This window comes from Haliotis rubra, unplaced genomic scaffold, assembly GCF_003918875.1.
Source record: "Haliotis rubra isolate DU_JTF1 unplaced genomic scaffold, ASM391887v1 Scf17, whole genome shotgun sequence".
Lineage (NCBI taxonomy): Eukaryota > Metazoa > Mollusca > Gastropoda > Lepetellida > Haliotidae > Haliotis > Haliotis rubra.
In genome coordinates this window covers 818,929-844,733 of record NW_025765669.1, presented here as the reverse complement: position 1 = coordinate 844,733, position 25,805 = coordinate 818,929, and the positions used below count along the sequence as shown (strand labels likewise).

The window sequence follows — 25,805 nt, the reverse complement described above, 5'->3', positions numbered from 1 at the left end:
GTACCACCACCATCACCACACCCATCACCACAAGTACCACCACCATCACCACAACTACCACTAACAACTTCACCACAAGTACCACTAACAACATCACCACAAGTACCACCAACTACATCACCACACTCAACATCACAACTTACCACCAACACCAACATCATCACCAACACCATCACCACACACTCAACATCACAACTTACCACCAACACCAACATCATCACCAACACCATCACCACAACTACCACCATCACAACATCATCATCACCAACACCATCACCACAACTACCACCAACACCAACATCATCACCAACACCATCACCACAACTACCACCAACACCAACATCATCACCACCACCATCACCACAACTACCACCAACACCAACAACATTACCAACATCATCACCATCACCATCACATCACCATCACCATCACCATCACCAACACAACTACCACCAACACCAACTACATCACCACACCCAACATCACAACTTACCACCAACACCAACATCATCACCAACACCATCACCACAACTACCACCAACACCAACATCATCACCACCACCATCACCACAACTACCACCAACAAAACATCATCACCAACACCATCACCATCACCACAACTGCCACTAACACCAACACAACTTACCACCAACACCAACAACATCACCAACATCATCACCATCACCATCACCACAACTGCCACTAACACCAACACAACTTACCACCAACATCAACAACATCACCAACATCATCACCATCACCATCACCATCACCATCACTGCCACTACCAACAACATCACCACCAACATCAACAACATCACCAACACCATCACCATCACCATCACCATCACTGCATCACCAACACCAACACAACTACCACCAACCACACACCAACATCAATCACCACAACTGCCACTAACACCAACACAACTTACCACCAACACCAACATCAGTCACCATCACAACTACCCCAACATCATTACCATCACCATCACAACTACCACAACCACCACCACAACCACAACTACCTCCACCAACAACATCACCCCCACCACCCCTGTCACCACAACTACCAACAACAACAACACCAACAGCACAACTACCACTACCACCACCACTACCACCAGTGTTTCTCTTAGTCCATGTCTTCATCATGATAAAGGATGTAGTAAGGTAGTACTTGGTGTTTATTATGGTGCACAACATATGGACAATAAAACAATGACTGCTTAACATGGTTTCAGTATACTGTAAGTGATTGTGAGGGAGTTTAGGTTTATGCCGCTTTTAGCAATATTCCAGCAACATCACGGCTGGGGACACCAGAAATTGGCTTCACACACTGTACCCATGTGAGGAATTGAACCCAGATCTTAAGCATGACAAGCAAACGCTTTAACCACTAGGCTGCCTCACTGCCCCAAGTATACTGTGATATACAGTATACAGTATTCTGTGAGGCTATGAGGATACCCAAGACTGGGCATTCTTTAGCACTGATGTTTTGTTTCCATGTTGTATCTCAGTCGTCTAGCACTATAAAACATGCATAAAACCAGACTAGTACGAGCAGCAAGCATGTCACCTGATTTCACCTCACCGGAACACTGGCTTCATGTTCTGTCAGTTGATGTGTTCATTGAGACGGTGACATACAAAATAATCATCTACTTACAAGAGTTAATCTATGACGCAAGTAAATGAAAAAAATGTTTTTCTTGCCAGATACAGAGACATGAAGTGTTGTTGATTAAAAAATCATTCTACATGGAAATTTAAAGTGATAATGTTCTACCTTATCAACAGGTTCAACAGCTGCTAGATATTTTCTGTACAAGAGAGTGTTTTTAAAATAATATTGGTAATAAAGGTTATTTTAGGCAAAACTGAATGTTTTTTGAACCTGTGCAGCCCTAGTTCTAGTTGAAGAATGGAAGTCTGTTGCCTAACGTACATAATGTTGATGTAAATACAATGTATTTATAGCCACCAGCTTGGGGCCTAGGGTTGGAGTTAACGAGTGATTCGAGTGATTCGTGTTGCAGTGTCACTTTGAACAGTGTTCCAGTTAAAGTGAACTTTATAATGGGCATGCTTATAATGAACTGATTTATATAGCTGTTATTTTTGGTTACAGCCAGTTGAAATGTGTATAATGAACTACGGTTATAATGACAATGCTTGTATGACATGGGTACGAGAAATCTGTACCGAAATGTCACGCTCACGAAAAAGAAAAGATTTTTTGCATAAAGTTTGCCTATATTGTCCATAATATAATGAAATTATCATTAGTGGTTCATTTGAGTTGAGGGGCAGTGGGGTAGCCTAGTGGTTAAAGCGTTTGCTCATCACACAGAGACCTGTGTACATGGGTACAATGTGTGAAGCCCATTTCTGGTGTCCCCTGCCATGATATTGCTGGAATATTGCTAAAAGCGGCGTAAAACCATACTCACTTTCTCATTCATTTGTGTTTGTTATAATGGTAGTTTATTGTATATCAGCGTAGTCACATGTTTTTCACTTTGTCGAAAGCCACGAGCACAAGCATTGTTCTGATGAACTGAGGAATAAAATCAGTGATCTGGATTCAAATTCATGATCATAGGTACAGCAAATTTTGATGACTTGGCCATCTCTGCTCCCATAAGTTCAATTTCATGTACATTTGAACCAATATTGTTCACTACTGCTAGTTTCTGAAATATGTTTGAACTGGACCTTAGTGAATATGGTATATATCTAAATAACAATGAAATGAAAAGTCATTCTTCTTCTCTCCAGGAAATCGTTCACTCAGATGGAAAAGCCAAGGTTATGACGTTCAGGATCCCATCCTTTGGGCAACCATCTGTCTATCATGAGGTAAGAATTCATTCATAATATTTATTTTTTCTAATTATTTTTAAGGTCAATGAAACGGTTTGATAAAGGAGTGCAACTCCTAGGGACTGATTTCATGATAAGTCAGTTGATAGATGGCATACTGTTTCAAGGGGGGTAGATTTGGGTGCTGAGATAACCTCACTCTTTCACTCTTTGCCCTTGACATTTTACTGACAAATAAAACAGAGACAATATTTACTCATTCCAACGGTTGTTTTTGAAAATAACAGAAACATACTTAAAGAATCTCGCTTGTTGTGTCCAAGGTCTTGTTGTGTCCAAGGTCTTGTTGTGTCCAAGGTCTTTTTGTACAAGCAGAGAGTCCTCTGAGACCTGCTGTCTAATATCAAAGAGAAAAAAATCACCATTTGGTAAGAATAATTTTGAGATAGATTATGTTGAAAGCCGTGTGGTTTGGTAAGATGGGAGTTCTGTGAGGAATGAGATCCTGTTTGATGAAGCAGCTCTGGCGGGTGTTCTCAGTGACAGAGATTGGCTTCATGCGGGATCAAACGCTAACTTAAGAAAGAAAAGTCTTTGGAGATGTGTTTTTTGAGAATCAGACTCAAGGACTAAGGAAATCATTTAGATGCTTTTGAATTGATGGAAAAGCAGTTGAAAATAGACATTGGATGGGTTGTATGAATGTCATGTTAAAAACCTCTTGAACACTGAGAAATGTCTTGATTGTGATTCTTTTTAGATAATGTATGTAGGCAAATTTGTTTGGGTGTTTAGAGTCAGTCGAGTGATTGGTATGAAGTCTGAGTCTAGTAGAAATCTGTTTGGTTTAGTAAACCTAGCTAAGATAGTTAATAATGAAACTGAAATGTATTGACCATAATGTGAGTGAGTGAGTTGGGTGTTATGACACTTCTCACAATATTCCACCAATCATTTTTTTAAAAAAAAATTAAAAAATATTTTTATTTCCTATCAGTATCACTCAATCATAGTGGGGACACCAGAAATGGGCTTCATACAATGAACCCTTTGTGGGGAATCGAACCCATGTCTTTGGCATGACAAGGAAATGCTTTAACCACTAGGCTACCCCACATCCCCTGGCTGCTGGGTCTGTTACTAACAAGCAAGCAAAAGTACTAAAAGTCACTTATATTTTATCCTTATGGGTGCCGTTGCATTAATGGGTACAACAAGGACTGGTGACCGTAACTCCAGTATAATTAACATAGACTTATAGCGCATAAGTATCTAGCCTTAGCGCTATAGCTTAAGTCTGGGCTCCCAAGGTTGTTTTGTACAACGGCACCATGGTCCTCACAGAGGATACATAGTCAAGTAGGCACGGTTGATGTATCCATTTTTCTTTATGCTCTACACCAGCAAAGAACCATCTGGGAAAGCGTGGCTGATGTCACCGATTTACTATTCTAGCCAATACATACGATATGTTTAGGTTGTCGGACTCAATGAAAATATAACAGCAAATAGTGAGTCCCATGTCGAACTCTGTTTGTATAGGCTGGTTTTTCCTATGTCAAGTCCCAGTTAGATGTCACAAATCACATTAGAGCTCGATGATTCCATTTGTGGTAGACTGGAGAAATAGCTATGCTGGCATTACCTGTCAAATCAAAGGTTTAGTCGGCAGTGCCAGTTCTGATGGTGATGGAATATTCCACCCAAGTTCCCTCTCCCTGCTGCCATCAAAGAGAAGACCATTTTTGTTAAGATCGCTTTGGAAGCTGATGACAGGGCGTCAGCCTCAATTACTGTTGATTGTAGAACTTTGATGAGGAATTTTTGCCTTTAATGTTCACACAGCTGTGATTCATTTTTGCTGCTATTGCAGTGGTTTGTAGTAGATTCTCTTTTTGCTTAATAAACCTGATGTCTCAAAATAAGCTGATGTTGGTTACAGAATTAGGTATTTCTTGATTGGATCTATTGCCAATTCATTATATATATTGTGGACTGTTTTCTTTTGGATGAGGTATTGGACCCATGGAGCAATGGTTAAAGTGTGGGATCATGACAAACTGAAATCATGGGTGTAACCCAGCTGTGATATTGCTGGAATATTTCTCTAAGTGGTGTACAAACTAACACTTTCTCTCTTGCTTGGCTGTTCACCCTCACTCACTCACTCATTCATATAATGTATAACCCACAGACATATATACCTGAAAAAAATCCACAAAATCTTTTCCTGATCTCAAGTGCTTAGGGGTCTTTTGTTGATGTCAGCTTGCTTGCTCGCTCACTCACTCACTCACTCACTCACTCACTCACTCACTCACTCACTCACTCACTCACTCACTCACTCACTCACTCACTCACTCACTCACTCACTCACTCACTCACTCACTCACCCTCACATTGTATACTGATCAAGAGCATGTTACAGTGTCCAGAGGTTGGATACCATGTACTTTGAGAGCCCAGGGACACCTTATTTTTCAATAATTTGGTTATGGCAGCGCCCCCACGACTTCCAAGCCTAAATGCGAAACTGACACAGTTATGAAAACCATGTCTCATTTGAGAAAACTACTAACTGCAGATGAATGCTCAACTAATTCACTCAATGGATCGAACTGAAGTATGAAATATGTCTCCATGGGCAATCTTAATTTACAAATGCGTACCTCCACCGATGTTCCCCGACAAGCCACTTGACAGTGATGAGATGAAAGCATGTGACCAGACTTCCATTATCTGCCTCGATATGGCAGGTCAGGAAGACATGACACATCTCATGCTCATACCTTTAATAGGAGTTGGTTTGAGGTATTTTAAGATTCCTGTCTTTTATTTACGGCTGACATTTGATCTCCTGTATTCGCTCATGAGGAAGCAGTGGCAAATTTAATGGGCTACTGAGTCCTGGCTCGGATAAGTGCTTACATAAGAATGGCTGCAAAGAAGTAAAACATTCATCTTGTTAGATGCACAAAGATTTAGCATAAATACATCAATTTGATGACGATTTGTATCTGTGTAGTTGGTGTGTTTTGGTGACATGATGTTTGCACATTTGTGGGAAATATATGGGTATTACTAAGGGACAGCACTCCGCCATTTTGATCTGAGACATTGTAGCCAGTGAGTTGTGTGACCTGAAACATTGTAGCCAGTGAGTTGTGTGAACTGAGACATTGTAGCCAGTGAGTTGTGTGACCTGAGACATTGTAGGGAGTGAGTTGTGTGACCTGAGACATTGTAGCCAGTGAGTTGTGTGACCTGAGACATTGTAGCCAGTGAGTTGTGTGACCTGAGACATTGTAGCCAGTGAGTTGTGTGGACTGAGACATTGTAAACAGTGAGTTGTGTGAACTGAGACATTGTAGCCAGTGAGTTGTGTGAACTGAGACATTGTAGACAGTGAGTTGTGTGAACTGAAACATTGTAGACAGTGAGTTGTGTGAAACACACATATTGTAGCCAATGAGTTGTGTGAACTGAGACATTGTAGCCAGTGAGTTGTGTGAACTGAAACATTGTAGACAGTGAGTTGTGTGAAGTGAGACATTGTAGACAGTGAGTTGTGTGAACTGAGACATTGTAGACAGTAAGTTGTGTGAACTGAGACATTGTAGCCAGTGAGTTGTGTGAACTGAGACATTGTAGCCAGTAAGTTGTGTGAACTGAGACATTGTAGACAGTGAGTTGTGTGAACTGAGACATTGTAGCCAGTGAGTTGTGTGGACTGAGACATTGTAGCCAGTAAGTTGTGTGAACTGAGACATTGTAGACAGTGAGTTGTGTGAACTGAGACATTGTAGCCAGTGAGTTGTGTGAACTGAGACATTGTAGCCAGTGAATTGTGTGAACTGAGTGATTGTAGACAGTGAGTTGTGTGAACTGAGACATTGTAGCCAGTGAGTTGTGTGACCTGAGATGTTGTAGCCAGTAAGTTGTGTGAACTGAGACATTGTAGCCAGTGAGTTGTGTGAACTGAGACATTGTAGCCAGTGAGTTGTGTGAAGTGAGATGTTGTAGCCAGTGAGTTGTGTGACCTGAGACATTGTAGACAGTGAGTTGTGTGAACTGAGACATTGTAGCCAGTGAGTTGTGTGAACTGAGAGATTGTGGCCAGTGAGTTGTGTGAACTGAAACATTGTAGACAGTGAGTTGTGTGAACTGAGACATTGTAGCCAGTGAGTTGTGTGAAGTGAGATATTGTAGCCAGTGAGTTGTGTGAACTGAGACATTGTAGACAGTGAGTTGTGTGACCTGAGACATTGTAGCCAGTGAGTTGTGTGACCTGAGACATTGTAGCCAGTGAGTTGTGTGAACTGAGACATTGTAGCCAGTGAGTTGTGTGAACTGAGATATTGTAGCCAGTGAGTTGTGTGAACTGTGAAATTGTAGCCAGTGAGTTGTATGAAACGGAAGCATTATAACCAGTGATTTGAGCGAACTGAGATATTGTAGAGAGTGAATTGTGTGAAACAGACACATTGTAGCCTGTAGGTTGTCTGAACTGAGACATTGTGGCCTGTGAGTTTTGTGATCTGTGAAATTGAAACCAGTGAGTTGTATGAAACGGAAGCATTATAACCAGTGATTTGTGTGAACTGAGACATTGTAGCCAATGAGTTGTTTGAATTGAGACATTGTAGCCAGTGAGTTGTGTGAAACGGACATATTGTAGCCAGTGAGTTTTGTGATCTGTGAAATTCTAGCCAGTGAGTTGTATGAAACGGAAGCATTATAACCAGTGATTTGAGCGAACTGAGATATTGTAGAGAGTGAGTTGTGAGAACCAGAAACATTGTAGACTCATTGTAGGTAGTGCACTGTTTGAAAATGAAACACTAATTTGTACACAATGCCTTCTGTGTGACTTCATCATGACACTTCACTGTATTGAATGGAAACATTGTAGTTAATGTCTTGTGCCCCCTTTTTCAAGTTTCACTCTGTAAGGATCTAGCTTCAATTCCTGATATAGTTACAATATATAAAGCTCAAACACTTATTCCTGCTAAAATCAACTGTTACACTGTGTTTCCCTCCCTACCCCCACAAAAAGGTAAATATAATGAGTTGTAGGTCTGACATTTTTTACAACCTAAATCAATTTGCCATTCTTAAAAACATCGGCTCAGTTTTTCATCTTATTCATCTGAAACTTTGGGGAACAAGTGAGTCCTCAAGAGTGCCATACAGATAGAACCTGGTAAAGGGCTGTGGTAAAGTGGTGAGGATGTGACATTAGTGTTTAAATGAACCAAACCCGGGGGATCCAGGCAGAGGCGGTGCCCTCAACCTCATGGCGCTGACTGTGAATTGAGGTCTGGAGGTCACAATGCCAGATGATTATAGTTCTTGCTACACATCATGTATTTTCTGCTCGGTGTCAACTGTAGATTTCATTTGAACCTGTTCACTCGTGGACTGGTTGCTGCTTTGTAGAAATGACATTTTAATTTCTATTGAATTCACAGTTTTTGTGCGACAACATTTTTAAACTGGCAGTTATCCACAGATTGCCTCCAAGGCCAAGATGATAGAGCATCTTCCTGGAGATGACCTTACTTCTCTACATTGGGCCTGTTATCAGCATTATACCAGCTAGCATGACAAATGATCCTGTTAGTTATCCCTTATGAGTGAGTGAATTAGTTTAGTTTAACGCCACTTTTAGCTATATTCTAGCAAAATCATTACAGGAGATACCAGAAATGGGCTACACACATTGTACCCATGTGGGGAATCAGACCCGGGTCTTCAACCTGATGAGCAAAATTGCTTTATGTTGCGTTTACACAAGGCCATGATCAGGCTACCATGGCCACGATTCGGATTTAAAAAAAAATCGTAACTCATCTCATAAAGCGTGAGAGATTGCAGATCCAAATCGTGGTAATTGTAAGAGATCATGCGGCATCTTGATAATCGTGGCAAAATATTAAACATGTTTAATATTTTACCAGGATCATGCCGATTTTTTTAGCTATCGTTTCAGAACGTAGTAATGCTTAGTAGAGTGTGGGCATCGGAACAAATTGTATAAGAATGTGAGAAAGCCTGAAAAAGCGCAATGGAGCGTGTCGGGATGATCGTAATATATCTTAATATTGAGTATGAGATGTTAGTTTCCATTGTCCCACGATTCTACCAAGATCTATTGCGATTATATAAAGATCTATTATGATTCTATTAAGATCCCCTGTGCTGTGTCATGTTGTACACAATCTATCTCGATATAATCAGCGTTTTAAATTCCCGCCTACCCGACCGCCCGGAATGGTCTATTTTCATCTCGGACGGTCAAATTTCAAAAGTAGCCTGTCCGGTGGTCTGGTAGATGTTTTTACCCCTAACAGGAAATATTTCATAATATCAGACAGGTTCTCTTGTGACCTTGTCGTCAGTTTGAGGTGTTTAAGGTATTATGATAATTATGTTAAACTATTTAGGATTGGGCAGTTCATTTTACAATAACCAATCACAACACATGTACTTTCAGTTTGCCTAAACTCGATACATTGCCTGTTAGTGCTATGTTGTTCATTGCGATGCCTACAAACAGTAAAGTGTTCAGAAACCTGATTTTTTGGTTTTGTTTTTCATTGTTGAAAACCGGACAGGCAAGTTTGTATACAGACTGGTAATTTTTTAAAGTTACCAGTCCGGCTGTCTGGCTGTCTGGCTTGGATTTTTTTGAGTTTTAAATTCAATTTAAATTCAATGAATTTCTATGAACTTATTAACACGCTGTACCACGAATAACTTCCACGATCTATCATGACCCATCACGATCTATTACACTCCCTTGTGCTGCGACACGTTCTGGTGCGTTTGGTGTGCTTTCCTATTAACTGTGTCACACTGCCAGACGAAATTCATTGTGATCCAACTGCAAGCCATATCACACTATTTTATCGTCATTTTCATTGTAGAATATAGGAGATGGGATTGAAAAAGGGCAAGGGCAAAGGAAAGGGCTCTAAAATAACTCATGATGTCCGAGTATCGTGTCACAATCGTGTTTAATTGTCCCTTCTTTGGGTACAATATGTCTAATACAGAAGGTAAGTCTTTGTCTAAACAGAAGGTAACAAAAAGTAGCTGATCGTTATGAACGTCTCAAAACATAAGAAATCGCAGCAGATCGTGATGATCGTAAAAAGTCGCTACAGATCGTCAAATATTCGCAACAGGTCTCCATTGAAGTGTAACTAATCGTAAGAATGCGTAACAGATCCAATCAGAGCTTATGAAACCGTGAAAGACCGTCAAGAAAGGGAAAAATAAACAAAATGTTCCACGATCATGAAGATCTACTACGATATTTGGTTTGCGTTGGGTCAGCCTAACCATGGCCTAGTGTAAGCGCAGCATTAACCACTAAGCTATCCCATCGCCCCAATTGCCCTTATGACAAGCCTTGGATGCTGGAGGTCAGTTCTAGCATACTTCTAGCATAGTTCCAGCTTAAGTTCTGGTGATAATGCAGCTATCAGTTTACCTAATGTGATACTCATACCATCAAGTTCAGTGGAACCAAGCCTGTAATGACATAATTGCATATTTCATACTGTGGTGCTCATACTATCAACCCATTTTTTATGGAACCAAGCCTGTATTTTAGCTACTTGTTGTGACATAACTGTGTGCTCATACTATCAACTATTGGTTCAGTGGAACCAATCCAGTAACACACCATTTGAGACGTGACTTGTTTGGCATAGCTAATATATCGAACAACTTGTCTTCACCTGCCAACTCACTTTTTGCCCTTTTGCATTTATCTGAGTCTATATGTCAACCTCTGTAGGTGTGTATTGTGTGTACAGCCTGTCCACCTCTCTATGTGTGTATCGTGTGTACAGCCTGTCCACCTCTCTATGTGTGTATTGTGTGTACAGCCTGTCCACCTCTCTATGTGTGTATTGTGTGTACAGCCTGTCCACCTCTCTATGTGTGTATTGTGTGTACAGCCTGTCCACCTCTCTATGTGTGTGTGTGTACAGCCTGTCCACCTCTCTGTGTGTGTGTACAGTCTGTCCACCTCTCTATGTGTGTGTATTGTGTGTACAGCCTGTCCACCACTCTCTATGTGTGTATTGTGTGTACAGCCTGTCCACCTCTCTCTATGTGTGTGTCGTGTGTGTACAGCCTGTCCACCTCTCTATGTGTGTGTCATGTGTACAGCCTGTCCACCTCTCTATGTGTGTATTGTGTGTACAGCCTGTCCACCTCTCTATGTGTGTATCGTGTGTACAGCCTGTCCACCTCTCTATGTGTGTATTGTGTGTACAGCCTGTCCACCTCTCTATGTGTGTATCGTGTGTACAGCCTGTCCACCTCTCTATGTGTGTATTGTGTGTACAGCCTGTCCACCTCTCTATGTGTGTATCGTGTGTACAGCCTGTCCACCTCTCTATGTGTGTATTGTGTGTACAGCCTGTCCACCTCTCTATGTGTGTATTGTGTGTACAGCCTGTCCACTTCTCTTTGTGTGTATTGTGTGTACAGCCTGTCCACCTCTCTCTATGTGTGTATAGTGTGTACAGCCTGTCCACCCTCTCTATGTGTGTGTTGTGTGTACAGCCTGTCCACCCTCTATGTGTGTATTGTGTGTATTGTGTGTACAGCCTGTCCACCTCTCTATGTGTGTATATTGTGTACAGCCTGTCCCCATCTCTCTATGTGTGTATTGTGTGTACAGCCTGTCCACCTCTCTATGTGTGTATCGTGTGTACAGCCTGTCCACCTCTCTATGTGTGTATTGTGTGTACAGCCTGTCCACCTCTCTATGTGTGTATTGTGTGTACAGCCTGTCCACCTCTCTATGTGTGTATTGTGTGTACAGCCTGTCCACCTCTCTATGTGTGTATTGTGTGTACAGCCTGTCCACTCTCTATGTGTGTATTGTGTGTACAGCCTGTCCACCTCTCTATGTGTGTATTGTGTGTACAGCCTGTCCACCTCTCTATGTGTGTATTGTGTGTACAGCAATTCCACCACTCTATGTGTGTATTGTGTGTTTCAGCCCAGCAATCTGAGCACACTGACACTGACCGAGAGTGCCCTCTCTCGCTACAACCAGAGCCAGGAGACATGGAAGAGTGGCCCCTACCCTCAGTATGAAAGTGTCAACGGTCAGAACAGGTGAGTGACCAATCTTACCACTGATCATTAGGGGAGAATAGTTGGACTGTAAAAGGTATCATCAGTGGATCTCCCAGTGAAGATCCATTGAACTTTTAGCGGAACAGCATTGCAGTCCATTGAACTTATAGCAGAACAGTTAAACATGGCCAAACTTGGATCTCTTTGAATGGATGTTGCCCTTACTACTTCTCTTGCCAGATTAGATGGACCTTCAGAGTTGCCATACATTGAACCTTTAACAGAGTAATTTGTCTGTAAATTCTTTTCATCTCTTGGATTTCCCTCAAGTAGATGTGTCATCAAGGTTGCCCTTACTACTTCTCTTGCCAGAGTAGATGAACCTTCAGAGTTGCCATACATTGAACCTTTAACAGAGTAATTTGTCTGTAAATTCTTTTCATCTTTGGATTTCCCCAAGTAGATGTGTCATCAAGGTTGCCCTTACTACTTCTCTTGCCAGAGTAGATGAACCTTCAGAGTTGCCATACATTGAACCTTTAACAGAGTAATTTGTCTGTAAATTCTTTTCATCTTTGGATTTCCCTTAAGTAGATGTGTCATCAAGGTTGCCCTTACAACTTCTCTTGCCAGAGTAGATGGACCTTCAGAGTTGCCATACATTGAACCTTTAACAGAGTAATTTGTCTGTAAATTCTTTTCATCTCTTGGATTTCCTCAAGTAGATGTGTCATCAAGGTTGCCCTTACTACTTCTCTTGCCAGATTAGATGAACCTTCAGAGTTGCCATACATTGAACCTTTAACAGAGTAATTTGTCTGTAAATTCTTTTCATCTTTGGATTTCCTCAAGTAGATGTGTCATCAAGGTTGCCCTTACTACTTCTCTTGCCAGAGTAGATGGACCTTCAGAGTTGCCATACATTGAACCTTTAACAGAGTAATTTGTCTGTAAATTCTTTTTTCATCTTTGGATTTTTCTCAAGTAGATGTGTCATCAAGGTTGCCCTTACTACTTCTCTTGCCAGATTAGATGAACCTTCAGAGTTGCCATACATTGAACCTTTAACAGAGTAATTTGTCTGTAAATTCTTTTCATCTTTGGATTTCCTCAAGTAGATGTGTCATCAAGGTTGCCCTTACTACTTCTCTTGCCAGAGTAGATGGACCTTCAGAGTTGCCATACATTGAACCTTTAACAGAGTAATTTGTCTGTAAATTCTTTTCATCTCTTGGATTTCCCTTAAGTAGATGTGTCATCAAGGTTGCCCTTACTACTTCTCTTGCCAGAGTAGATGGACCTTCAGAGTTGCCATACATTGAACCTTTAACAGAGTAATTTGTCTGTAAATTCTTTTCATCTCTTGGATTTCCCTTAAGTAGATGTGTCATCAAGGTTGCCCTTACTACTTCTCTTGCCAGATTAGATGAACCTTCAGAGTTGCCATACATTGAACCTTTAACAGAATAATTGTAATGGGTTCTTTCTGAATTTCACATTATCCCTTTTGAGGTTAATTACACATTGTTTAATGCAAATATTGTTTAATATTTCAACAAAGCTGTGATTATTCATTTTTCGTGAAAATTCTTGATTACTGAGAATGTACACAGCTGTGTTGCATTTACAGTTGCAATAATGCCGGTTTGTCTGATAATATTACCTTGAGTATTAGGACTAAATGCTCAGTGTCCCTGGTTAAACAGTTGTTTCCAGTTACTGACTGATGTTTTTATCGGAGATCATATCAAACAAAATGTCACAGCTCTTCAATATTCTTGCAACTGTTTTCCTGTAATAAAGTCCCATTTTGACTGAGAACGGAAGGTCGTGGGTTCGATCCCCAGGCCCCATCATACCAAAATACATTAAAATATGGTACTTGTTGGTCCCTGCCTGGTGCTCGGCATTAATGGGTATAACAAGGACTTGTCGGCTGGGAGTCAGTATAATGTGTCTGAGTTTGGTATTCATGCTTAACTGCGGTATGGTATCTCAGTGAACCAGCACTATAAAACCAGCAGCTAGTACAAGCAAGTACACGCTATCATATTAGTACAAGGTCACATGCAACCAAAAATCAAACATAATTAAAACACAATTATCCTTATTCATGACATATAATATACATTGCTGGTTATGAAAAAAACATATGAACAAAAATTATAAGCCGCATAACGTGCAATATTGTGTACTTGGGTTTCATATGAGCGGGATACCGAAAGTATTGCACTTAAGTACAATGTTAAGCCCCATTTCACATCACCTCACCTTACCCATTTTGACAGATGTCCGTTCTACTACAACTAATGTCAATCCTGTTTCTTTGCCAGCCAGTCCAGAATTCATTTTTGCCTTTTTGAATGGCAGATGACCCATTTTATATTAGTGTGTTTTCATAGAATGAATCAGATATTTTATTCTGTATCAATTTACATAATCATTAAAATCAGGCATGTACTTAGTTGTCCATACTGTTACTGTTCTGGTTCATTCAACTTTTGAACCTGTGATGATCCAGATCAGAATTAGTCTTTGGTAACCCATGCTTGTCGTAAGATCGAGGCATCGCTGACTTGGTTGACACATGTCATCGTATCCCAGTTGCTTTGGTTGATGCTCATGATGTTGATCACTGCATTGTCTGGTCCAGACTCAATTATTTACAGACCGCCACCATACAGCTGGGATATTGCTGATTGCGGCTGACCCGTGAAGATCCGGGGTAGAATAGGTCTTCAGCAACCCATGTGCTTGTGCGTAAGAGGCGACTAACTGGGATCGGGTGGTCAGACTCGCTGACTTGGTTGACACATGTCATCGGTTCACAATTGCGCAGATCGATGCTCATGCTGTTGATCACTGGATTGTCTGGTCCAGACTCTATTATTTACAGACCGCCACCATACAGCTGGGATATTGCTGAGTGCGGCGTAAAACTAAACTCACTCACTCACTGATTGTGGCATTAAACAATCAACCATACAACGTTTACCAGACGAAACATCCATTAAATGATATAATATTATGTGAAAATATATTTGTTCATATTGTTTTTGTTCCTTTGAAAATTACACTCTTCTTGAAATTGACTCATATGCACTGGGCATATTATAGATTGAATCACAAACAGATGTAGCTAGAACTTATGTGACTGAATCCTTTGAACATTTCATATTGATCATGATCTTGTTGAAAGCGTGAAAATATCAGTCATTTTAAAAGTATAACATATTTTCATTTACAGTCAGAAGAAATCATGACAAATGAAAAAATCATGACAAATGACAAAAAATTCTGTTTGAAGTGTTTGAACTTTATTTCCTTCAAACCTTGAAAAATATAGGCTGTAACTGGCACTTATTGTGTCATAATAACAGTTTTGGGGTTTGATTCATGCAAGAAAGTCTTTTTTGTAAAAGATTAGTTACTAATCAAAAATGAAATCTTGGTTTTCCTGAAGATGAATTCATCTTGTTTGCCATAAAAAAGTAGAGACTTTTGCAGTTATTTCTGATTCATGCAAGTCCAAAGTCTTTTCGAGATTATTTCATGATATTGTCAGCAGCACCAGTGACGCATCAAAATCACCCACTCACTCACTCACAGTGTCAGCTGGTTTTGCTAGTTCAAACTGATGTCATGGAACTCTTAAAGGCAAATCTCCAGATGAAGGATTGAGCCAAAATGCTTTTAAGCATTGCAAGAAACTGATGATAATGCAAGCATTAGCTATATTAAATAAATGTTAAGAGTATGTTGATGAAATGTAGAAGAAAATAATGATATGTAGTATAATAAATAATAATTTTGAACTTTGAGTTTCATAACAAGGTTACGGTAGAATTAATTGAAGGAGACTGTCTTGTGTTTAAGATGGTTGAAAAAATTGGGAGATATATCGGAATCAATCAATGTTGATATGATAATAATGAATGTGTTGTGAGTGCAACACCACTTGCACTTCCATTGATGTACACAATTGGGATATGATGACATGTGTCAACCAAGTCAGAGAGCCTGACCACCTGATCCCATTAGTTGCCTCTTACGACTATCATGGGTTACTGAAGATCAATTCTAACCCGGATGTTCACGAGTCTGAAGTGACTAAATTGTCAGGTTATTGGTGTTTTGCTGAATTAAATGTAATTAGATCCTAATGATTTAGATAGGTGTTCACAATATCCATCACTAGCCATCTGGTCCAGACTCGATTATTCATAAGTCTCCATCATGTAACTGGAATATTGCAGAGAGCAGTGTTACAATATAAGTTGTTCACTGGTCATGAGGGGGACGTGGGCTGATGTACGTACCCTCGGGGTTTGTTTATGTTCCCTGAGCCGCGAGGGACCAGTGAACAACGTATATATCTTACCGAACACCTCAATGGTAATTTTGAAGTGTTTGAAGCATGGGTATCAGATCATAGTATGGAGTACCAGACGACAAGAAAAACAAATTTAGAGTTATCTCCCTTCCATCGATTTGCATTCACAAAACATCGGTAATTTCGGTACATCATACGTGATTCAATGTTATTCAAGATAAAAATTACTACTACGAAGTACCATATGAGTTCGGCATTCCCGGCGGGGTACATAGAAAATGTTACTCGCTTGTAAGTGGGGTACATTGAAAATAATAGAAGCGAACTCAGCCAATCCGAAAACGACATTTATGTGTGAGGCAAGATAAAACTTGATTATCCTTATTAAATAGAAACACTGGAAGTGTTCATCGTCTCTCATTCATTGCTTTGTAATTTCTACTCTGCTGCTGACAGCTTGTAATGAGTAATAGACACGGGGTTTTCAAAAAACATATTTAGGAAGTAGTTTTACCGAGAAATGACACAGTTTCAATGTGTTTTGTAATAATCATCATCATTAGTTGACGCAGTGTATTTTACGGTAACATTATATGATAAACTCTTTAGCACTAATGTGTCTCTTTAGCACTAATACATCTGTTTTCTGAAAATGATGCATTTTTACTTTGTAAGAGCCAATTGTGTAAGCAAATGTCGCATGTCAGTGCATTTGGGGCAAATTGTACATGATGGTAAAAGTTTGAATCTGACAACCATGAAACATGTCTGGTGTGGGGAGAGATAAAGTTTACCAAGAGTCTGATGTTGATCTGGCTGTAATACTCCAATGAGGTGTATATAATGCTCCCAGCATACAGTCTGGCTGCCCAGCAAAAGGGGGGCAGCTCAATTAATGAGCTGCATTTGAAACAATATGCAGTACTCATTTTTTAAACCTTCATTTGTAACATGATTGAAGGAAATGGCCACTACTTATGATTGATTCAGTCAACAGTGAGTATGTTTTATATGCCGCTTTTAGCAATATTCCTGCAATATCACAGCAGGAGACACCAGAAATGGGCTTCATGCAATGTACCCTTGTGGGGAATTGAACCTAGGTCTTTGGCGTGATGAGCGAACACTTTAACCACTGGGCTACCTCAGAGTGAGCTCTGCTTTTTTCTACGATAGGTTGTTGTATATAATTTTTTGAAGTCAGTGGGGATTGAATGGTCACAATGTAGGTTGGTTTGTTGTTTAATGCCACGCTCCAATATTCCAGCTATGGCGACTGTCTGTATATAATTGATTGGAAATGATGACCTGTGTAAACGAAGTCAGCGAGCCTGACCACCCAATCCCATTGCTCACCTCTTACGACAAGCATGGGCTAACCCGGATCTTCACGAGTGGTCACAATGTCTGTGAAAGGAGCAAGATGTAGAACTGGAGATTGGACTGGCTGTTTCTGTCCTTGCACCTTTATTTTGTGCTGACATGTTTTAAGGGCAACTGAAAAGTGAATATTGTGTCAACAATGTCTGTATATGGAGCAGGAAATTGTAACTCAGAACTTGGACCTGATGCCCTTCGAGCTGTCATCAGTCACAATGTCCAGACACTGCTAGCTTGGATCGTACAAATGTTCATTGGCTGGTGACAATGTCCAGACAATGTTTTTGCCAAACAGGGTCAGTCATATTGAGAGTGGCAGCTACAGTGTCTAGACAAAGGACCTTCACCACTCATCGTCACTTTAATGGTCTTTAAAGTCCATACGATAGCACAAACATGTACCAGAAATGATGCTAGGAGCAAAGTGTGGACTACTAAGTTCATTACCTTTGCACTGACTGGCCTGTTGGTCCAATTTGGACTGAGGAAGATTATGGTTTCAACATGTCTAGAACATTCTTGTTGTTCCCCTACCGCCGTCATAATGGCTGCAATATTTGGTGAATTAGTGAGTGAAGTTTTTTTAATGCTGTTTTTTAAAACTACTTCAGTTACATCATGTTAGAATTGGTCTTCAGCAACCCATGCTTGTCGTAAGAGGCAGCTGAAGGGATTGGGTTCAGGCTCGCTGGCTTGGTCGACACGTCATGGTATTCCTATCACATACCGCCCGGAGAGTGGAAGGTCGCTGGTTCGATCCCCGATCGCGCCATACCAAAAGACGTTAAAATATGGTACTTGTTGGTTCCTGCCTGGCCCTCGGCATTAATGGGTACAACAAGGACTGGTCGGCTCGGAGTCAGTATAATGTGTCTGAGTGGGGTATTCATGCTTCACTGCGGCATGGTATCTCAGTGAGCTAGCACTATAAAACCAGCTTAAGTGTGGGCTAGTACAAGCAGCTGCACATACACATACACACGCATGCACGTCGTCATATGAGCGAAATATTCTCAAGCATGACATAAAACCCAATTTCACCTCACCTCACCTCACCTCACCTATTACGTAGATTGATGCTCATGATGTTGATCACTGGATTGTCTGTTCCAGACTCGATTATTTGCAGATGGCTCGTTGTACTCGAGAATAAAAAGAAGATGTAACCCAGAAAAAATCTCTATGTTCAACAAACAGACATTTTAATGTATTTTGCTTAATATGGGAGAATGTGGTGCACCCCACTTAGATGTTTCCAACTTTGTTAAAACTCACAAGTCAGGTGCTGACAAAGCTTTAGAGTGATTGGTAATTGATCACATATTTCTGGTTCATTTGAGAGATGCAACTCTGTATCGCAGATTGCAATGGTTCAGAAAAATATCATGAAAAGTGGAGTACTCACTCCCCCACGCCCCTCTCAACATTCACCTTGGAACATTGTGTCCAATTCCCATTATATTTGTTTCCTTGATGAGTTTAGTTGATTATTCAGTGAGTGGTGGTTCTATGGGAGTACGGAGATAAGGCCACATAGTATTTGGATAAACCTGATCGATTGGATTGATTGCAGAACACACAGATGAATCACAGAGCCTTCATTGGATTTATCCTACAGGCGTTTGTCCGTTTTTTTGTTTTTGTTTTCCTTGGGGATTTTGTCCTCAGGGTTTGCCTGTACCGATTTCTTACAACTTATATGGATTCAAAATAGTGCAGATACGGCCTGTGTGTGCTAATATGATTGTCAGACTGACAGGGGCCAGGCAAACAACACTTGTCCGTGCTGTAGAATCAATGATGTCTAGATGTCATAACTTTGTAGCTAAATTGATAATATGTGTTGTACAGAGCAGGATCAACAAGACTGGGCAGGGAATAGCACCACTGGGCAGGGAATAACAACACTTACATCAAAGGTTTCGCTGTGGATGAGATTTATGGTGTTTATGTGACGTTGGATATGTTTCATCTTTAGTGCAGTGAGCCTGATGCATGGAATTATATTGTTACTGGCTACAGAACTCTGTTTCCGTATAGATGTGTCACAACCAACAGCATCTGTACTGAAACATGTTAACATTACAACCATGGATTGAAGGATATATCAATACATGTGCTTTTTGCAAATTATTCCCTAATAGCATCTATACAAGTACCCTCCTGTTGAGAGGTGTAGTTTGAATTTGTAATTTACATAAGTGAGGGATTAAGTGAATGAGTGACGAAGCTTGTGAAGGGTGTGTGGTTGAATGAATGTTTTTAGTCATACAGCAATGTTCAAGTCACTCATAACTGTGGGAAGATGATCAAGACTGGATCAGACAAGCCAATTAGTAACGTGGCCAACATCTCCACCACACAGGGCCACCTAGACACAGTTGTATAACAGTGTTACAACCATGACATATCTCCAGTGTATTGTATACAGAGGTCTGACATCTCCACCACACAGGGCCATCTAGACACAGTTGTATAACAGTGTTACAACCATGACGTATCTCCAGTGTATTGTATACAGAGGTCTGACATCTCCACCACACAGGGCCATCTAGACACAGTTGTATAACAGTGTTACAACCATGACATATCTCCAGTGTATTGTATACAGAGGTTTGACATCTCCACCACACAGGGCCATCTAGACACAGTTGTATAACAGTGTTACAACCATGACGTATCTCCAGTGTATTGTATACAGAGGTCTGACATCTCCACCACACAGGGCCATCTAGACACATTTGTATAACAGTGTTACAACCATGACGTATCTCCAGTGTATTGTATACAGAGGTCTGACATCTCCACCACACAGGGCCATCTAGACACAGTTGTATAACAGTGTTACAACCATGACGTATCTCCAGTGTATTGTATACAGAGGTCTGACATCTCCACCACACAGGGCCATCTAGACACAGTTGTATAACAGTGTTACAACCATGACGTATCTCCAGTGTATTGTATACAGAGGTCTGACATCTCCACCACACAGGGCCATCTAGACACAGTTGTATAACAGTGTTACAACCATGACATATCTCCAGTGTATTGTATACAGAGGTCTGACATCTCCACCACACAGGGCCATCTAGACAGTTGTATAACAGTGTTACAACCATGACGTATCTCCAGTGTATTGTATACAGAGGTCTGACATCTCCACCACACAGGGCCATCTAGACAGTTGTATAACAGTGTTACAACCATGACGTATCTCCAGTGTATTGTATACAGAGGTTTGACATCTTCACCACACAGGGCCATCTAGACAGTTGTATAACAGTGTTACAACCATGATGTATCTCCAGTGTATTGTATACAGAGGTCTGACATCTCCACCACACAGGGCCATCTAGACACAGTTGTATAACAGTGTTACAACCATGACGTATCTCCAGTGTATTGTATACAGAGGTCTGACATCTTCACCACACAGGGCCATCTAGACACAGTTGTATAACAGTGTTACAACCATGACGCAATATCTCCAGTGTATTGTATACAGAGGTCTGACATCTCCACCACACAGGGCCATCTAGACACAGTTGTATAACAGTGTTACAACCATGACGTATCTCCAGTGTATTGTATACAGAGGTCTGACATCTCCACCACACAGGGCCATCTAGACACAGTTGTATAACAGTGTTACAACCATGACGTATCTCCAGTGTATTGTATACAGAGGTTTGACATCTCCACCACACAGGGCCATCTAGACACAGTTGTATAACAGTGTTACAACCATGACGTATCTCCAGTGTATTGTATACAGAGGTCTGACATCTCCACCACACAGGGCCATCTAGACACAGTTGTATAACAGTGTTACAACCATGACATATCTCCAGTGTATTGTATACAGAGGTTTGACATCTCCACCACACAGGGCCATCTAGACAGTTGTATAACAGTGTTACAACCATGACGTATCTCCAGTGTATTGTATACAGAGGTCTGACATCTCCACCACACAGGGCCATCTAGACACAGTTGTATAATAGTGTTACAACCATGACGTATCTCCAGTGTATTGTAGTTGTATACAGAGGTTCTGACATCTTCACCACACAGGGCCATCTAGACACAGTTGTATAACAGTGTTACAACCATGATGTATCTCCAGTGTATTGTATACAGAGGTCTGACATCTCCACCACACAGGGCCATCTAGACACAGTTGTATAACAGTGTTACAACCATGACGATCTCCAGTGTGTATTGTATACAGAGGTCTGACATCTTCACCACACAGGGCCATCTAGACACAGTTGTATAACAGAGTTACAACCATGACGTATCTCCAGTGTATTGTATACAGAGGTCTGACATCTTCACCACACAGGGCCATCTAGACACAGTTGTATAACAGTGTTACAACCATGACATATCTCCAGTGTATTGTATACAGAGGTCTGACATCTCCACCACACAGGGCCATCTAGACACAGTTGTATAACAGTGTTACAACCATGACATATCTCCAGTGTATTGTATACAGAGGTCTGACATCTTCACCACACAGGGCCATCTAGACACAGTTGTATAACAGAGGTGTTACAACCATGACGTATCTCCAGTGTATTGTATACAGAGGTCTGACATCTTCACCACACAGGGCCATCTAGACACAGTTGTATAACAGTGTTACAACCATGACGTATCTCCAGTGTATTGTATACAGAGGTCTGACATCTCCACCACACAAGGCCATCTAGACACAGTTGTATAACAGTGTTACAACCATGACGTATCTCCAGTGTATTGTATACAGAGGTCTGACATCTTCACCACACAGGGCCATCTAGACACAGTTGTATAACAGTGTTACAACCATGACATATCTCCAGTGTATTGTATACAGAGGTCTGACATCTTCACCACACAGGGCCATCTAGACACAGTTGTATAACAGTGTTACAACCATGACGTATCTCCAGTGTATTGTATACAGAGGTCTGACATCTTCACCACACAGGGCCATCTAGACACAGTTGTATAACAGAGTTACAACCATGACGTATCTCCAGTGTATTGTATACAGAGGTCTGACATCTCCACCACACAGGGCCATCTAGACACAGTTGTATAACAGTGTTACAACCATGACGTATCTCCAGTGTATTGTATACAGAGGTCTGACATCTCCACCACACAGGGCCGTCTAGACACAGTTGTATAACAGTGTTACAGCCATGATGTATCTCCAGTGTATTGTATACAGAGGTCTGACATCTTCACCACACAGGGCCATCTAGACACAGTTGTATAACAGTGTTACAACCATGACGTATCTCCAGTGTATTGTATACAGAGGTCTGACATCTCCACAAGAGTTGTCAACAATCCATTTACTTGATCAAGAAGGACCGATCATTTTATATTGTCAAAAATCTTCAGAAAATATCTGCATAAACTTTTGACTTGCACTCTCTTACATGCATGCACATGAGCTTTCATGTTTTTTTCATAAGTATGGATAAAAACTGTGATAAATATCCACATAAACATTCATTGTTTGTGGCCCAAACTGACAAGACCTGCATGTATATATTTTTAGAATTTTCATGGTTGTTTGTTTGTTTGTTTGTTTGTTAATTAATGTCTGTTTCTATAATTCAGTGTAGGTATGTCACTTTATGAACAAAAAACAAATGTGGTGTTTAATTTATAATTATATGTTATTTTTTAAATTTCCTGTTTATGTATAGTAAGCAAAGCATAACTTTTATCCCAGATGCACATGACAGTGATCTTCATAAACCTCAGTCCAGCATTAGACAGTAACAGCGTTCCTTTTAGTCAGAGTCCATCTTGAGTCTGTTCAGCAGAGTTGACATTCAGAGCTTCACTCTGTCTTCAACATGGTGGCAGGCTTGTATAGCCTGACAGTGAGGATGGCTCTCTCATCATGTGGAAAAATCAATCCTAATACCATGGGGGAATTTGCAGAGCCCAAGTAGTGTTTGATTGAGTGAAAATATGCCCTCCATGGCTGCTGGCTGTCTGATATCTTTAGTGAAATTTTTTCATCCCATTTTAGTTTGACCTCTTCAGCCAAGGGTTTTTACCCCCAAGAAAAGCATTCATCTTTGGATTGAAAAGTTTAAAATTTTAATGACAGGGTGATTGATCTCTCTGCGTCTTTCTTGAAAATTGGTACGAGGGAGCATCCATGCCCCATTCATCCTCCTGCCTTGCCAGACCGCGGACTGAAACCTCATGGTGTGAAATGTTTTAATATTTGATTATTTTGCTCTTTTCTGTAAAATAATTAATTTTTTCTTGCCATACTGGTGCATTCATTAAGGTGGCTGACTGTTAATATGATGGCTTTCTGGTTTAACTAATGCACATGAAAGCATGTGAAATCTTGAGAATGATGCCATTAAAGCCTTCATGTAACACATTTACTGCAGTTAACACAGTTATTCCCTAGAGAACAGTCTCATAAACTTGCAGTCTACTAATGTAATTGGTAATTTTTTTATATCTGGATAATGAACACAATGTTATTCAATGTTTGGTAAGGATATCAACTAAAATTGCAAATGAGACACAAATTTACAAGGATTGTACAATAGGAAGGATTATCTCCTTCAGCATACAGAGTCAGTTGGTGGGCAATTGTGATGAGTGCTGTTTTGGTATATTTGTCATACGGCACATGAACACTCCATACCTTGCTCAAACTGCTTCATTATTAACACAAGGTGGTGGAGTGGCCCAGTGGTTTCTCGTCATGCCGAAGACACAGGTTTGATTCCCCACATGGGTACATTGTGTGAAGCCCATCTCTGGTGTCCCCTGCCGTGATATTGCTGGAATATTGCTGGAATAGGCTGGAAAAACTAAACTCACTCACTCATCATTTATCCCATCACAGTGTCAGTGCCGACCAGATGGCACTGTAGTGGTTAAAGCAATCGCTTATCACACCGAAAACCAAGGTTCGATTCCCAGCAGGGTTTCTCTGCTGTCTATATTGCATGAATGTTGCTAAAAGAGGCGTAAAACCATACTCACTCACTCATTCTGAACTACCAGGGGAGAATACAACAAAGCTGCTATGGAGATGTGAGAGCTTAACAGTCATCCTAACGGGTACCCACTTTCAACTTACAAAGTTACATGCTTAAGGAGACACCAAGCCAAAGAAACTCTTTGAAGTCAATTTGCAGAGACCACTACTTGTCCAGGGGCGGTGAGGTAGTCTAGTGGTTAAAGCGTCCGCTCATCATGCCGAAGACGTGGGTTCAATTCTCAATATGGGCAGAGTGTATGAAGCCTAATTGTGTCCCCTGCTATGATATATTACTGAAATTTTGCTAAAAGAGGCATAAAACAATACTCACTCACAGTTGTGTTCACAAATTGGATAAAATCATCATAACTTTTAGCGTTATTAAGTAAATAAATCGGGTGTCTTTGAATGGTATGTTGAAGTGATACATACGAAGGCAGCTGTTTATGGATGTCATTTTGACATTCCTAAATACTTGCCTTTATGTGTATCGGGGTGGTGGGGTAGCCTAGTGGTTAAAGTGTTGGCTCGTCACGCCGAAGACCCGGGTTCGAATCCCCATATGGGTACAATGTGTGAAGCCCATTTCTGGTGTCCCCCGCCGTGATGTTGCTGGAATATTGCTAAAAGTGGCGTAAAACCATACTCAGTCAGTCAGTTTATGTGTATCACTTCTAAATGTCGTTCAAAGACCCTATACGTTTGACATCCATAAATACTTGCCATTATAACTACACCTTAACTATATGAGCCTTACTGTACAGCATTTCTGAAATGTGTTCTCGTTCTGTCAGTGGTATGAACCCTGTAGACTCACCACTAGTCTCTGAAATGAACATATTTTACAGAAAAAAAATGTCATAGTCAAAAAACTAAAATATAATGAAAAGGAGCCCTGAGACTTTCTTCCTGAAGCTGTGGAAATTTAGACTTGCCACATTTCCTAGACTTGTGTGGGCTTTCTTGGATATATTAGCTTCAGGGTCTGTATGACAGACTATGAACCCTACACAAGGCTATAGTTTTGAAAATAGAATTTGTTTTTGTTTGAAAGGATGCCTGTCTTTAAACTTCCATTTGGCATGGGAGCTTTAAAACTTGCTTTGTGTCAAACCTTTCATCAAA

At 40.6% G+C, this 25,805-nt stretch overlaps 1 protein-coding gene across 1 annotated transcript in view; it reads left to right on the top strand.

Annotated features, from left to right (window-relative positions):
- The window catches only part of LOC124272450 (protein FAM126B-like), a 239,042-nt gene that overhangs the window by 172,871 nt on the left and 40,366 nt on the right, over positions 1-25,805 (top strand). Inside the window, exons 6-7 of the mRNA XM_046707622.1 lie at positions 2,788-2,868; positions 11,861-11,979. Of these exons, the coding sequence (XP_046563578.1) occupies positions 2,788-2,868; positions 11,861-11,979 (200 nt within the window). The remainder of the gene's footprint in view (positions 1-2,787; positions 2,869-11,860; positions 11,980-25,805) is intronic.